The sequence below is a fragment of the Vipera berus genome (genome assembly GCF_964194415.1).
Source record: "Vipera berus genome assembly, chromosome: 1".
NCBI classification, from domain to species: Eukaryota; Metazoa; Chordata; class Lepidosauria; order Squamata; family Viperidae; genus Vipera; species Vipera berus.
In genome coordinates, this window is record NC_138202.1 from 343,246,675 (window position 1) to 343,262,746 (window position 16,072).

Sequence of the window (16,072 nt, forward strand, 5' to 3'; positions counted from 1 at the left end):
GCAATACAAAAGTTAAAACCCATTTAAAAAAGATTAAACTAACCCTGTGCATTTAAAACCCCGATTAAAATAAATTACTCCTCAGCCTGGGCCCGAGAGCTCAAAGAGCCAGGTCTTCAGGCCCCGGCGGAATGACCGGAGGTCGGGGGCAGTCCTCAGCTCCACTGGCAGCTGGTTCCAGAGGGCAGGCGCCCCCACTGAGAAGGCCCTATCCCTGGGTGTCACCCGCCGGCAATCTCTTACCGGTGGGACCCTGAGCAGACCCTCCCTGTGGGAGCGCACTGGGCGAAGGGCATTTGATGCCGGCAGCAGGTGTTCCCTCAAATACCCCGGACCCAGGCCATGTAGGGCTTTATAGGTGATAACCCCCCTCCCCCCCAGCTCTGGTTGGTGCAACCCTGTTGGCTTTCTGAAGCGCCATGAAGGCCAGGCTGTTCTCCCAGGCTCAGAGCTAGCTATGTTTTCAGCCCCCTTGTCAATTGCTGATGGGATCTTCTGGGTTCACAGTTTCCCCTCCTTTTTTGTCCAAGTCTGATTTTGTTGTTCTTTATCTTTATTATATGGCTTTTGGTGTATTATGAGCTGCCCAGGGCTGTTTAGAATCGGGCAGCATCAAATGGAACAACATAGTAAATAAATGATAAGTGTTTTATTATACACTGAAATGATCTTCACACATAAGCAGCACACATTTCTCACTGCTACTTTTTTCAAAACATTTCAGGCAGAATGACAGAGCATGCCCCAACAATTATTCACGGATTCCTTTTCCTAATGAGAAAGTACATAATTCAATCCCCCTGGGGGGGAAAAGTAAGATATAAATAAAAAATATTGTTTCAAAACTGAGACATAGGTTGTTCACCTGAAAATGTTGTTGGCTCTATTGCATTCTCTGATGTTTTTTTCTGGTACTGTCTTTGCAGTATCTCCTGATGCATTCTATCATTTATTTTCCATAAGAAATAAATATTTCAATGCATAAACTGTATAGTGACAGAATGCACCTTTTGTACCTTTGGATTGCACATAGGGAAAGGTAAAGTAATACTGTAGCCTCTACTATTCAGATCTCATGAGTTTAAATTAGAGGAGCACCAAAATGTTTTAGGCATTAGATAAAAATGTCTCCATTAGTCCAACAATGGACCTAACACACAGGGAAAACAGATATGTTCTCACTTAGTGGAAATGCTTGTGGATATTCTCACTTTCAATTTTCTATAAGGACCAAAATATGTTCCTCCACTACCAATTCTGTAATTTAGAAACATGAACCTTGTGGAATAAACTCTGTAAGTAGAGAATATAAGACAACAGAACTCACTTTCAGAATGTGCTCTTTCACCCCAGGATAGTTGTCCTACTGGGCGTTATCAACACAATATACTTTTGTTGTGCTGCAGTGCCACCTCTGTGGGGGCCAAAGCTGAAACTGCAGCTGCTCAGCCCAGACACAGCTCAGCTGCTAGCAGCTGGATTTTGAATTAATTTCCAGTTTATAAGTGGCTTTTAAGAGCGGACTGAATACATTGCAGAAACACATCTGGTGGCTAAATCAACTGTTACCAGAAATATACACATTCCCATTGCCCTGCAGTTGTATTACATTAAAAGCATGAAATCTTTACAGTTGATTCATCAGTACAAATCTTGTTAGATTGCCTGTGAAAGAGCAGGCATAGCAGGCAACACATAGGCAATCAATCATACAGAGAATCAATTTGCTATAGTGGTTAAGGAGCTGGGCTAGATTTTATTTATCAAATGTATTTGCCATCCATCTCGTGGTTCAAGGCTACTCTGAGTGGCTTGAATCACAACACTGTTCAAGACCTCCCTTAGGAATGGAATGGAATGGAATAGAATAGAATAGAATAGAATAGACCTTGGTGATCTTCTAGTCCACCCCCCCCCCCACTCAAGCAGGAGGACCTATACCATCTCAGACAGGTGATTGTCTAGTCTCTTCTTAAAAATCACCATTGATGGAGCGCCCATGATTTCTGGAGGCAAGCTGTTCCACTGGTTGATTGTCCTCATTGTCAGGAAGTTTCTCCTTAATTCTAGGTTGCTTCTCTCTTTGATCAGTTTCTAACCATTGTTTCTCATCCTTCCCTCTGGTTAACAATGTGACCCCATCTTCTCTTGGCAGCCCCTCAGATACTGGAATATTGCTATCATGTCTCCCCTATTTCTTCTTTTCTTTAGACTAGCCAAACGCAAGCCCTGCAGCCGTTCTTCGTATGTTTTAGTCTCCAGGCCTTGGATCATCTTAGTTGCTTTTCTCTGAATTTTTTCCAAACTCTCGACATATTTTTTGTGATATAGTGACCAAAATTGGCTGCAGTATTCCAGGTGTGGTCTTACTAGGGTTTTATAAATACTTCGTGTGATCTTGATTCTATGCCTCTATTTATACAACCCAGGATTGTATTAGCTCTTTTGGTTGCTGCTGCATAGTGCTGGCTCACAGTCAAGTGATCGTCCAAGGTCCCTCTCAGTTACTGTTTTTAAGCCAGGTCTCACCCAATCTGTACTTCTACCTTTGATTTTTCCTACCTAAATGTAAAACTTTGCTTTTCTCCACATTGAAACTCATTTTGTTGGATAGGGCCCATTGTTCAGGTTTGTCTAGATCTTTTTGGATCTGGAGTTTGTCTTCTGGGGTGTTGGCTACGCCTGTGAGTTTGGTGTCATCTGCAAATTTGATGAGTTCCCCTTCAATTCTCATCTAAGTCATTTATGAAGATATTGAAGAGTATTGAAGGTATGGGTGACTTTGGGCCATTCACTTTGACTGAGAGACAGTCAAGCCCACTTCACAGGGTTGTTGTTGCAAGGAAAATGGAGGCAGAAGTATTAGATATGTTCCCTCTCTTGAGTTATTACACAAAAAAGGATAAAATAATAATAATACATAAGATTTGCCATATAATGACAAAGCAGGGTCAACGAATGGCTGTATTCAAGCAACACATTTAAAGATGTTGCTGAATGAACTTATAATCTGGGCCATGAATCACAAACTAATTAAAAAGGCTACACTTGTCCGACATATCAATGTATTATACATAATTTAAGAGAGGGGTGTGATTTTTTTAAATGCAAGGGACGTGCTTGGCTTGGTGTGCCACGGCCTTATAAGAGTAAGGAAAAAGGAGTAGTTTTTGATATCAACATTTTGTTTTTAAAAGCACATCCCTGTTTTTATCTGCCAAATGCAGGTTGTTGTAAAAAAGCAGTTTTGAAATGTAGGTGGGCAGTTTCTAGGAATGCATTTTTGTGTTGTATTTTTAATTATTTGGTTTGCCTGAGAAATCTTGAAATTGGAATGGGGGTTGGATGCAGGGTTTTTAACCGCTTGCTCTTAACCTAGGTCACCGGTTCTCAAACACTGCGTGCCAGAAGCAATGAGAATCAGAAGAGTAGGCAGCATAAATTACCCAAAGAGGTAAATATCTTACTGCTGTTGCTTTCCAATCCAGTTGGAAGCAGGCGGGTGGCCACTGATAATACAAAACTCGTCACCCAGGGGGTAACCCTGCGGAAATCGCTGGGTTAGATAATCAGAACCTCCGTTTTCAAAGGCTTTCTACCCGTTGCAAGTCCCCGATGCTATCAGCTTACGGTCCTGCGTAGCGATTTCTCCTATCTACTCACTCTCCGTAGAAAATAAAACTCCCGCCCCCGCGCGTCTCTTTTTGACAGATTAATCAAATCAAACACACCGAGTTGTAGCTCTTTCGTTTTCCCTTTCTATGCAGCCAATCTGAATCTAATAAACAAAATCCCTCTGAAATAACCAGGTGATTCTTCCCTTTTCTTATCTCTATGCCGCAAGCTTCCCTCAGCCAAAATTAACACCGTCGGACATTACCTCTCTTGCCCCTGCCGTCAAAAGACGAGTCCCGATCGCCTTTTCGCGGCATTCTGAGACGCTCGCCTCGAGTAGGCGGCTGTGATTTTTGCGACTCTGCCCCAAAATGAGGCCCAGCCCTCTGCTGCTGTAGTCTCCCCTGCTCGGCTTTGCGGCGTTGCCGAAAAGCGACGCGATCACTTTCTCTCTTAATAATTAGACGACAGGGGGCCATCTTTGGCCGTGCTGCTTGGGACCCTGGGCCCCCTCCTCCAGCTCTGCTTTACGGCAGGGTCGTAGACCGCCAATGGGCGAGCAGACTTTGCGACGTTTAGGCGGAAGTGTGTCCTGAGGGAAGAAGACGCGCGAGAGATAGAGAGAGAGAGAGAGAGAGAGAGAGAGAGAGAGAGAGAGACGGCCTTTCCTGACCCGTGACAGGAGTTCGCCTGAAGGGGGGAAGCCGGAGGGCGAAAGGTGGGCCGAGGGCTTCATGGGGAACGTGGGTAGCCACAGCGAGGGAGAGGAAGAAGAGGAGGAGGCAGCAGCGGGAGGAGGAGGAGGAGGAACAGCGAACCTCGTCACCTGGAGAAATAGTAACGGCAACTGGGCCGCTGCCACCAGCGAGTCACCTCCGCCGGGAGCTATGGAGGCCGCCTTCCCGGGCCTAGCTTCTCCGCCGCCAGCTTCGTCGTCGTCGTCGTCTTCCTCCGCCGCCTCGACCCTCCCGCCGCCGGCGGTGTTGCTAGGACAGGCCCGCCTGCGCGAGGAAGCCGCCGCTCGCCTGCGCGAGGTGCCCGCGGCCGAGTCGCTGCTCTCGCGCCACCACGCCGCCCTGGTGCGCTGGCTGGAGGAGCGCCTGGGCCGCGGGGAGCAGGCCATCAGCCTCGAGCAGCTCTGCGAAGCCTTGGAGATTCGCGCTGGGCCCGCGCAAGGGACGACAGCCGCCGCCGCCGCCGCCGGGGCAGGAGGAGACGCCGCTGCCGCTGCGGCCGAGGAGCGAGTCAGGAGCGAAGAGGTGAGCACAGGATGGCCACCCGGGGGGAAAGGAAAAGCTGAACTGCACCTGCAGGGCGAAAGGCTAGTACCGGACGCTTCTTTTCCGGGGCCGGCACAAAAAGAGGTTGTTAGTGCTCACAGAGGCTTTCGGGGCATCTTTCCCTCGAGGCATCTTTCTGAGGAATGTGTGTGAGAGGAGAATCACTGAACAGCCAGTGGAATAGCAATCAACCAATGAATCAGTAGCTTGCCTTCAGAAGTTGTGGGTGCACCAGCACTGGAGGCTTTTAAGAAGAGACTGGACAGCTATCTATCAGAAATAGTATAGGTCCCCTGCAAGAGCAGGGGGTTGGACTAGATGACCTCCAAGGTCCCTTCCAACTTTTACTGTTACTGAACTGCAGTCCTATCTAGAGCAAATGTCCTGCCAAGGTTCCATTATGCTCACACCCTAAGGAACAATGTTCAAAAAGAGCAGAATGCACTCACTTCAAAAAAAATATATCTTTTTTTTTGTGGGACTGGTTTTTCCCCCCCCCCCCCCACTAAAGATGCACAAACTGACTCATAAACTCTGGGTTACATTCAGTACTAAATGTATTATTGGAATTTCATCTTGGGCTTTCTCCTGAACCAATTAGCAGGCTGCAAGCATATGCAGCTTTCACCAAGGGTGCCATTAGGGAATACATTTGAAATAATGAGACATGGAATGCCTAGAAACATTTTAAACCATGTACAATTTAGCCGTAGAGAAATGAGGACCAATTGTCAGTATGATTTTAATGGAGTCCTTTCAGCATGTTTATTTCTAGATAAATACAGAGTACTAATCCTAATGTTTCCTTTTGGGGCATCAGTGTTATGCAGAAAAAATAGTAAGCAAAATAAATTAGAATCCACTGGGGTTGGCTGGCAATAAATTTAGATTAAATAATGATGGCAAGAGATAAGTGAAAAAGGTAAGTAAAAACTCATGAAAGTTTTTAAAAATTTTCTTACCTATCATTGTTTCCACTATGTCTGTACACTGCCTCATACATTACCTTTTGTTCTTTAATCCTACTGTGTTCAACTTTTTTTTCCTGACCAAGTCTTCAGTATAACAAAATGGTTAGAAGCACGTTCTTAAATGGCAAGCATTCATTCACAGACCATATATTTCCCATGTCTATTAATTTTTCTTAAAATTTATCCATTTTCTCATGTTTAATAAACTTTCTGTGCAAATTTCATCTAACTATTCTATTTTTTTGTGATTTATCTCTTAAGGCCTGCAATAATTTGCTGCATTTCTTTGTCCAACACATTTTTATTACATTATTAATTGTAGATCCATATTCCTTGTTGCATCATTAGTGCAATATTTGTGGCAACTTCTTTAGGTTCTTAGCCAACAACTTTATTGTTGCGTATAAAAAGTACAAAATGTTTATGCAATCAATGACTCACACCAAATAGCTGTTGGCCACACTTGATATATTCTCTTTATCACAGAGAAGTGATCTGATAACAGGAGACTTTTGCACAAGCTTTTGTCACAGGTCATTCCTCATGACATAGAGTTTAATGGGGGCTGCTAACCTCCATAGGGAAAAAGCATTGATTTAAGATGATCTGCCTCAAGTGCTTGATGAACCTACAGGGTATTCAGATGAGTTTGGGGAATTCTTCAACAACTAGGACAGCTCTATTGAATGTATTGATAGCCTCTATCAATATAAAGGTGATAAGTATACTACATAGGGCTGCTTCTTTCAGAGTGACTGGGTTTTCTGATGAGTTTTGGGAAATGAAGCAAAGAGATACTTAGAGCAATGTTGGGGAAAGTGAGGTGTGAATACAGCTGGAAATAGGCATGAGCAAAAATTTGAGCCTAATAAGGGCAACAAAGCAAGATTACATTTCTGTGTGATGAGCAGCATATAAATATGATTCAGTAAATAAATTACTACTTCCTCTTGTCTGCAGAAAAGCTCATCTAGGGAATTACAGCTAGAAGTCCCTGCTGGGAAACTGCAATTACCTGGCTAAGCATTTCAGTGATAAGATTGCTCATACTTCTCTTTGAAGCTTGGTGAACGGTATCTTGCTAGTTCCAGTGATGTTATATCTAGGTGGGTAATGAAACATTTGCAAGAAAACAACCAAGCTCAGGGAGCACCAAGGATCCCACAGTATCTTAAAATATTGCAGAAATGACTTATTTACCTGAGTGGGTTTTGAACCTGTGGCACTTGAGGAAGTGAGAAAATTGTTGAGGAAATGTTGGAGCAATAATCAAAAGCTCTGGAAGATATGTGGTAACTGGCTGCTGGGAAACAGGTCCTAGTAAGGAGAAAGACTGCACTTATTGTCCTCATGGTTCTGGGCTATCATGATTGTCCTTATCCTGCTCAACCTCTCAGTGACAAATACTGTCAACCACAGGTTTCATGGGCCATCTGTGAGGATTGGGAATTGGAGGCATTTTTTGCATTGATTACACTCTGATTTGAGTGGGTGGATCTGACTCTGGGCCAAAAAGTCCTGTCCTGATGTTTGGAATCTGTCAGAACCTTGATAGGAAAAAAGAGCCAAGCAAAATGGAGTGGATGTTAAGTCAGAAGCCTTCTGAATCCAGGATAATATCAAATATAACTCTTAGTAGGGTTAGTTAGTTGGCACAGGTTTACTACTTCAGGATTCTTTTGGATTCATAGTACCTGCTACAAAAGCAGATGGAAGCATTTTGTGTTTTGTTCAGCTTCACTTGATGCATGATTTGTAGATTGGATTACTATAATTTGTTCTTAATGGAGCTGCCCTCAAAGACCATTCAGGAACTTCAGGTGGTCCTGTATGCATTGGCAGCAAGACTTACTGAGCAGTCTAGGCCACAGGTCTGCAACTTGCGGCTCCGGAGCCGCATGCGGCTCTTTCAGCCGTCTCCTGCGACTCCCAGTCCTCTGCCATGTGCAGTCCAAAAAAAAAAGTGGGACTAAAAAAGTTCAACCAATCAATTCAAACTTCTCATGGAAAAAAAAACACCTTGTGAAGCTTGAATTGATTGGTTGAAGTTCATTGGTTTGTGGGACTTCCCACAAACCTCTTTTCTTCCTCGGACTGCACATGGCGGCAGCAGAGGAAGAGACAGGACTGCTGGAAAGTTGAGTGGGTCGGTCAGATGGGGCGTGCCGGGGAGGGGGAGTTCTCTGTGTGTGTGCGTGTGCGTGTGTGTGTGTGCTCTTCCTTTGGGCCAAAGACAGAGAGCACAGCAGCTACCATGCCGGCCTGGAGCACCTCCAGCATCTCTCAGCGAGTGCACTAGGCCGCCCCAACAACAGCAGCCATCGCCGGAACGATTCCTCAGCCCTTGGGGCCCACTGCTGCCATGGGGGCCGGCCCAGGAATTTGTTTCTGCGGGGGAGGAGGAGGCTGACGGAGATGCGGCAGACCTCCAGCGTCTCTCTCGCCGCCACCGCTACTGTCGGCTTCCGCTATGGCCGAACCCGGGCAGCCTCCTCCACACCCAGCAGTGGCATCTGGATGTTTTCCGGTTTCATCGGAACCAAGCAGCAAGTGGAAAATTTAGCAGTAGCAGCACTACCGGGAGCTGTTTCAATCGGCCCCTTCATTGCCAAGCGTCCCCATAGAAGTCAATGGAGGCGCCGCGGCTGGCTTTTCAAGTGAATGAGAGCGAGAGAGAAGCTTTTCCAAACAAAACGTGAGTGAATGAGAGCAGAGGGGGCAGGGTAGGTGCATATCTTGCCTTGGCTCCACTCTTCAGTCAAACCCTGTTCTGCGCATGCGTGCATGTACGCGCATGCACACACAGTTTTTGCAGCTCCCAGTTTTTCCTTTTGTGAGGGAACCGGTTCCGACTGGCTCTTTCACTGTTTCAGGTTGCTGACCCCTGGTCTAGGCACTGCAATGTTACACTACTGTTCTGAGAGCTACATTGGTTACCATGTGTTTTCTGAGTGCAACGTTATTGGTGTTTAAATTTCCCTTTGGTTTGGAGCCTCGATGTTTAGGAGAGCATCTTTCCCAATTAGAGCCAATTCTAATGATGGGGTGGATGCTAAAGATCCCTTCCTACTGCATAGAGGGGTTTGATGAAGGGCATTCCTTAACTCTCCTTTCAGAGTAGTATACTTTCTGATTGTAGCACATTTTGATTTTAAATTAATAGTGCAATCAAGAAAAATGCCAAAAGCATTTGAAGGCTAGATTAAAACAGGTAAAGTTGAATCTGTGAAGTATTTTGTTGCTTTTGCGGGAAGGGTGTGGAAAGTAAATAATGTAATAAAAGATAATGTCAAGAGAAGTACAGTATTGCTTCTGGGCAAAGGTTCGGTGGACCACACCCTGTTAAAAAACAAGTTACTCAGATAGGAAAGCTGGTTGATTTACATGCCTTCAAGCTGTAGCAAATGGCAACATTCTCTTGTTTACTTATATTTCTAGAGTCCATTTCTGCAAATCCAATCACAGTACCAATTACACTATGGAATATATTGAAATAAAGTATGATCTTAAAAAAATACCACATTACCTGACAGCTAGTTAATTAAAGATTAGAAAATTCAAATACAATTCATAATATATGGTACATGACATATTAAGACTAGTGGTGGGATTCAAATATGTAAGCAACTGGTTCTCTCTGTGGATGCTGCTTTTGGAAGTCCATTCAAGGCCTGGGCAACAAAAAAATGGCTACGAGTTCTGCTAAAGTGGTGCAAACCAGCTGAATCCCACCACTTATTGAGACATATCATAACGTCTGCAAATAGAAATAATCAAAGTAGCACTATAGCAGACAAAATCAAAATTGATTATTAATTATAAATAAAATCTACCAGTACTGAACATAGAAAGCTCTGAATAAGAAGTTTACTCTTTACTCTGTTTACATTCCATTGATCTCAGAAAATTGCTGCTTAAGTTGTGGTAGGTGCTGAATACAGGTGAAACAAATGTATTCTACATAAATATTTTTATTATACTACTGCTAATATGTCCAGAGGCAGGTAATTGTTAGTGTAGATTTCTCCTATGTTTCCTCACAGTATCCCTTCATGGTCATTTTTATGGATTGTGACAGATTCACCAGAAATAATCCAAGCTTTTCAAGTCTTATGTTTTCTAGATGAATGTGGACTCCCATAATTGCCATTATGCTTACCACTGTCACTAGCAATTCTTAGAGCAAGAGTTTTAACACATTTATTTGGGGACCACCATTCTGTGTTCACTGGATATCATCTAATGCAGGAATGGATGGGCTATAAATATCCCTCAAAATTGTTTGCTTCCATTAGATAAAGCAAATCTGCTCAGCAGTATTTCTGCATTGATGGTAGAATTTTAAATAAAAATGAGATCTTCTCAAAGAATCAGGGCTTACTGATTGAGCTGAAACTGCTATATTAAAGGTGGCAGAATATTTTCTTAGGAGACCATTATGATATCACTTTATGTAGTATTTCATATAGATTATATTTGTAAAGATCAGATGCAGCAGCATTCTGTATGCATTTGCAGTGTTGACCCTTGTGTTGACAACCAGAATTGTATTTACCGTAGTTTCCAGCGTATAAGACTACTTTTTAACCCATGAAAATCTTCTCAAAAGTCAGGGGTCGTCTTATAGGCCGGGTGCTGAAAATTTAGGGACAGGGCTGGCTGGAAAACCTGGAGCGGATCTCCCATTTAGTCTGCGCAGGGAAAGCGGGACCAATTGGAGAAGAAGCTGCAGTCTGTGATTTTTTACAGGCTGGGGTCTGGGCGTCTTTCCTTCTAAAGTTGAAGAGCAGCTGTAGTATATCCTAACTTGAAAGGCAGGTGGGGAAGGCAGCAGCCAGAGCAGCGGCTTAGCTTTAAGGACTCAGGAACTGGGCGGGCTGGCTGGAAAACCTGGAGCGGATCTCCCATTTGGTCTTTTTTTAAAAAAAAATAAATCCCATTTATATCCTGCCCTTCTCTGAAGACTCAGGGTGGCTTACAATTTAAAGCACAAATCAATGTGCTTAGCAATAGCCTTCATTCTGTGTATATGCCTGTTTATTAGGGCTTTCACCCCCCCAAGCAGCATTATTACAAAGTCAGCTTATTGCCCCCAACAATCTGGGTCCTCATTTTACCTACCTTGGAAGGATGGAAAGCTGAGTCAACCTTGAGCCTGGTGGGATGCAAACCTGCACTAATTGCAGGCAGCTGGTGCTACTTAAGGCTCTGCGCAGGGAAAGCTTTAGAGTGAATTAGGAAAAGTGAAAAAGTGAATTAGGAAAATAGGGAACGGTTGCTGGAATTGGGTATGTGTAGTTTAACGAAGAGAAGGGTGAGGGGTGACATGATAGCAGTGATTCAATATCTCAGGGGCTGCCACAAAGCAGAGGGAGCCAAGCTATTCTCCAAAGCACCTGAAAGCAGGGCAAGAAGCAATGGATGGAAACTAGTCAAGGAGAGAAGCAACCTAGAACTAAGGAGAAACTTCCTGACAGTTAGAACAGTTAACCAGTGGAACAACCTGCCTCCAGAAGTGGTGAATGCTCCAACACTGAAAGTTTTTAAGAAGAGACTGGACAGCCATTTGTCTGAAATGGTATAGGGTTTCCTGCCTTAGCAGGGGGTTGGACTAGATGACCTCCAAGGTCCCCTCCAACTTATTATTATTATTATTATTATTATTATTATTATTATTATTATTATTATTATTATTATTATTATTATAGTTTAATCCACTTGCACTGTTTTATGTTTACATGTTTGATGGCAAACAGCCTTATGTTTATAAGTGACAGTTTTCCTACTAAGCACCTGCATGTCATAAGCATTTGAATTAAAATTACCATATTAAAATCAAATCTGATGTTTTTTTATTTTTATTTGGTGTGCGTTGGAAGAGGGGTAGTCTTATACGGCGAGTATAGCCCAAACCCTTGGACACGGAACCCCTGATTGGTTCAAAATTGGGAAAGGAGTCCGGCAAGGCTGTATACTGTCACCTTGCCTATTTAACTTATATGCAGAGCACATCATGAGAAAGGCAGGGCTAGATGAATCAAAAGTTGGAATTAAGATTGCCGGAAGAAACATCAACAACCTAAGATATGCAGATGATACCACTCTAATGGCAGAAAGTGAAGAGGAACTAAAGAGCCTCTTGTTGCGAGTGAAGAAGGAGAGTGCAAAACTTGGGTTGAAACTAAACATTAAGAAAACCAAGATCATGGCATCTGGCCCTCTCAATTCCTGGCAAATAGATGGGGAAGAAATGGAGGTAGTGACAGATTTTATTTTCCTGGGCTCCAAGATCACTGCAGATGGGGACTGTAGCCAAGAAATTAAAAGACGCTTGCTCCTCGGGAGGAAAGCAATGGCAAATCTAGACAGCACACTAAAAAGCAGAGACATCACCCTGTCAACAAAAGTGCGTATAGTCAAGGCTATGGTCTTCCCAGTTGCAATGTATGGCAGTGAAAGTTGGACCATAAGAAAGGCTGAGCGCCAAAGAATTGAAGCCTTTGAACTCTGGTGCTGGAGAAGACTCCTGCGAGTCCCTTGGACTGCAAGGCGATCAAACCGGTCAGTCCTAGAGGAGATCAACCCTGACTGCTCTTTAGAAGGCCAGATCCTGAAGCTAAAACTCAAATACTTTGGCCACCTAATGAGAAGGAAGGACTCACTGGAGAAGAGCCTAATGCTGGGAAAGATTGAGGGCAATAGAAGAAGGGGACGACAGAGAATGAGGTGGCTGGATGGAGTCACTGAAGCAGTAGGCGTGAGCTTAAATGGACTCCAGAAGATGGTAGAGGACAGGAAGGCCTGGAGGAACGTTGTCCATAGGGTCGCGATGGGTCGGACACGACTTCGTAACTAACAACATAGCCCAAACCCTATAATTTAACAGGAAATGTAGGGGGTCGTCTTATACGCCCAGTTGTCTTATACGCCGGAAAATACGGTATACTGTTTGGAAGGCAACTTAACCGGTTTCAGAGAAAGGTCTTTGAATGCTTTGTTTCTTGTCATCAAATATTTGCAGCCAGTAAGGGTACTGTAATCTAAAATTGTGGTTCACAGTTACCTTAACTGCCGAGATCAGAAAAGATGAAGGCCTTCACCACCATTAATATCTATCCTTTCTGTGGTCGGACTGTGGTAAGTGAAAAATAGGGAACAGTTGCCTGGAGAAATATGAGCATTTGTTTCTTCAGGCCAGGCCTACTGAAAGCCTGTTACTCAGGTTTGTATACGTTGTATTTTGCTTTGCATGTTACCCCAGGACAACCAGGTTTCATTTATTTGTAATGACTGCGATTCTTGATTTCTCCTGTGAGAGGCCTTTTATGGAATTTAAATTTGTATAACCATATTAGAGATAATTATGTGAGAGTTATTTCTTTAGAACCTCAGGAAGGTCTTTCAGCAAGATGCTGTTAATGCTGACCAAATTCTAATGAAGAATTTGTTGATTTCCAAAAGTTGATGGGAATGATAAGTACTGAGAAGCTTTTCTAACTTTTTTTTTCCCCCACTAGGCTTTTGCTCAGTTTGATCCTGAGGGTGATGGCACAGTGGATGTGGAAAATATGCTGGAAGCTCTCAAGAACTCCAGTGGTGCAAATTTGCAAGGAGAGCTTAGTCATGTAATCCGGCAAATGCAGAGTTGTTCACTTATTCCAGGTAAGAAAGAAGGAAGGAACATGTTCCTGGCACCTTCACTTAAACTATCTTTGATTTATGCACTGGAGAAATCCTTTCACTGAGACCTCGGAGAGTCCTGGTTTAGATGGATACAGCTTTTAAGAAACATGATGTTTCAAGTTGTGTATGTGCATATATACTTTGTCTACTGCCTGAAATAAAATATTAAGTTCATGGAGCTCTTCCAAATATCTAAATAGAGGGAACAGTGGAACAAAATTATATTTTCAATGCCCTTATTTTATCTTCAGTTATTTTTTTCTAAAACTATCTAACTGAACCTTACAACTTAGAGCTGGAAACTTTTATAAAAATGCCTATAATTAGGCTTATATGAAAATGTGTCTATATGTCATTCTAAGATAGATTAAACAAACAAAGCAAATTTAAAGTGTTAATACAGTGGAACCATTGGTTACTTTTCATGTGGATACATAATGAAATCACAGGTAGCTTTTAAATCACGACATGAGTTTATGCTGAACAATAATATCTAGATTCCAGGCAGCCAAACTTAACCCATGCATTTATAGAATTTATGCTTAAAATAATATTTTCATGAGTTTTACCAGAAATAGCTTTTCTCTCTTTTCCAGCTCTATTTGATTGATTGACTATGTACCATAAAGCTGTTGTCAACTCAGACACTACTTAGATAGATTTTGATAATCTGTCCCTAATCTGGTTTCTCAGGTCTTTCAATGATGCAGTCAGACACTATATCTGAGTCCATCTGTTTGACTGTTAGTTACCCTCTTTTCTTCTATCTTTCCCCACATTACAGTGTTCACCAGAGAGTTAGGTCTTTGCATAATGTGTCCCAAGTAGGATAATTTGAGTCTGGCCATTTGTGCTTTGAATGAAAATCTGGTTGATTTGTATTCTCGGGATATTCTCCAACACTCAGTTTGAAAGCACCTATAATTTTCATTTGTGATGAGGTTTTATTAAACTCCCAGAATGTATACAACGGTAGAATAAAATAAGTTTTCCCACCAACTTTTACATGTTTTCCCCTAAGGATCTTTTCTTTCTCTTACAGGTTTTATAGATATATTTTCAGACTCAAATGAGCGCCTTAGTCTTCATGCTACTATGGTTCTTAGATTCTTGCATCGGCATCGTATCACCAGCACTGTTATCCCATATCCAGTCTTGGAATACTTTAACAATATTTGCACTATGCGATCTTCTGTACTAAAGGATTCTTTAGATCGACTTCTCCTAAAAGAAAAGGGTATTAAAAATTAATTTTTAATAGATTTACTTTGGACTTGCTTATTTAAAATATTTATATCCTGTTTTTCCTGTTGCTAGGCCTTCAAGATAGTTTTCAAAATTTGGTACCAATGAAGACTGTATTGAATTGCCCATCAAAAAAACCACCATTATTTCAATTGCAGTTGATTCTTCTACATTTGAAATGCATCACTTAAAAAATCCACCCCCCTACCCACCCCCGTTCTCATCCTATGTCCTTCATCTTATGTTGGCATCCTAAATAGGGCTTCCGATGCTGATATTACAAAAAAGATAGGCTTATATGAGAGAAGGAATTTGTTAGAAATTCCCCTGTAATCAAAGATGTATCAGGCTAACAGTTGGGATTTATAATAATCTGACTTTTTTATCTGGATTTGATAAAATTAGTTAGTGATCTGTTGGCCTCTGTGCTTTTCTTCAATTCCCCTAATACTTAACGAAAATGATTTAAAGCAGGATTTCTCCATAGTGATCACTATCAACTCCCAGGGATGAGGGTTGACCAAAAGTGGTTGATGATACCATTATTATTATTTTTAATATTATTCGTTAAAGTAGTATTTATTAAATTGTTTTCATATAATAAATATTTGGGGGGAGCAGTCAAGAAACAATCTCAAAATTCATGAAGAGGTTGATGAGCTGAAGAATTTGGGGATCTCTGATTTACAAGCATGCTTACAGAATTACTTTTCCCTGCTGCTCTTTTCCTGGAAGGATTGTGTAGCTCAAGAAGCAAGCTGCAGCATTGTGTAATTGTTAATTTAGGCAAGTGGATTTGTATGCTTTTAAGTGGAACAGAGCCAAACTCACTTAAGTGTTCTAGGTGTTTCTTTCTTTCTCTTTCCTCTTCTAAGTAAAAGGCCATTTTGCAGAATTTTCCTTAAGTGTTCTGCAGCATTTTGGAGGTGGCCATCTCTCTTCTCCTTAAAATGACGTAGAACAAAGCTAGGGCTGAAGCATGAAGGAAGGTACAAAGCAGCAGCTCTTCCGCGACCATAGCTGGTGATGTCCTTTGCTCCTTCCCTTCTTGAAAAACTTTAGGAAAAAAAATGAATTGCTGTTTCATTGCAGCAGAGACCTATTCCTGAGAAACCATTGAGGAATGTTTCTCACACTGTGAAAAACTGAAGTAAAATGATTCCATACATTTCTCTGCCCATAAATAGTGTGGTAAATTTGATTTGCGCAAATCAGTCAACAGTTTCGTTTGGATTTTTTGTTTCGTTGTTTAAACAAGTGCACATTAGTCAGCAAAAC

At 42.3% G+C, this 16,072-nt stretch overlaps 1 protein-coding gene across 1 annotated transcript in view; it reads left to right on the forward strand.

The window, feature by feature from the left end:
- The first annotated feature begins 4,264 nt into the window (after positions 1 to 4,264).
- ZZEF1 (zinc finger ZZ-type and EF-hand domain containing 1) overlaps positions 4,265 to 16,072 on the forward strand; it is an 84,822-nt gene continuing 73,014 nt past the window's right edge. Inside the window, exons 1-3 of the mRNA XM_081344838.1 lie at positions 4,265 to 4,874; positions 13,384 to 13,528; positions 14,592 to 14,786. Of these exons, the coding sequence (XP_081200964.1) occupies positions 4,350 to 4,874; positions 13,384 to 13,528; positions 14,592 to 14,786 (865 nt within the window). The 5' untranslated portion in view covers positions 4,265 to 4,349. The remainder of the gene's footprint in view (positions 4,875 to 13,383; positions 13,529 to 14,591; positions 14,787 to 16,072) is intronic.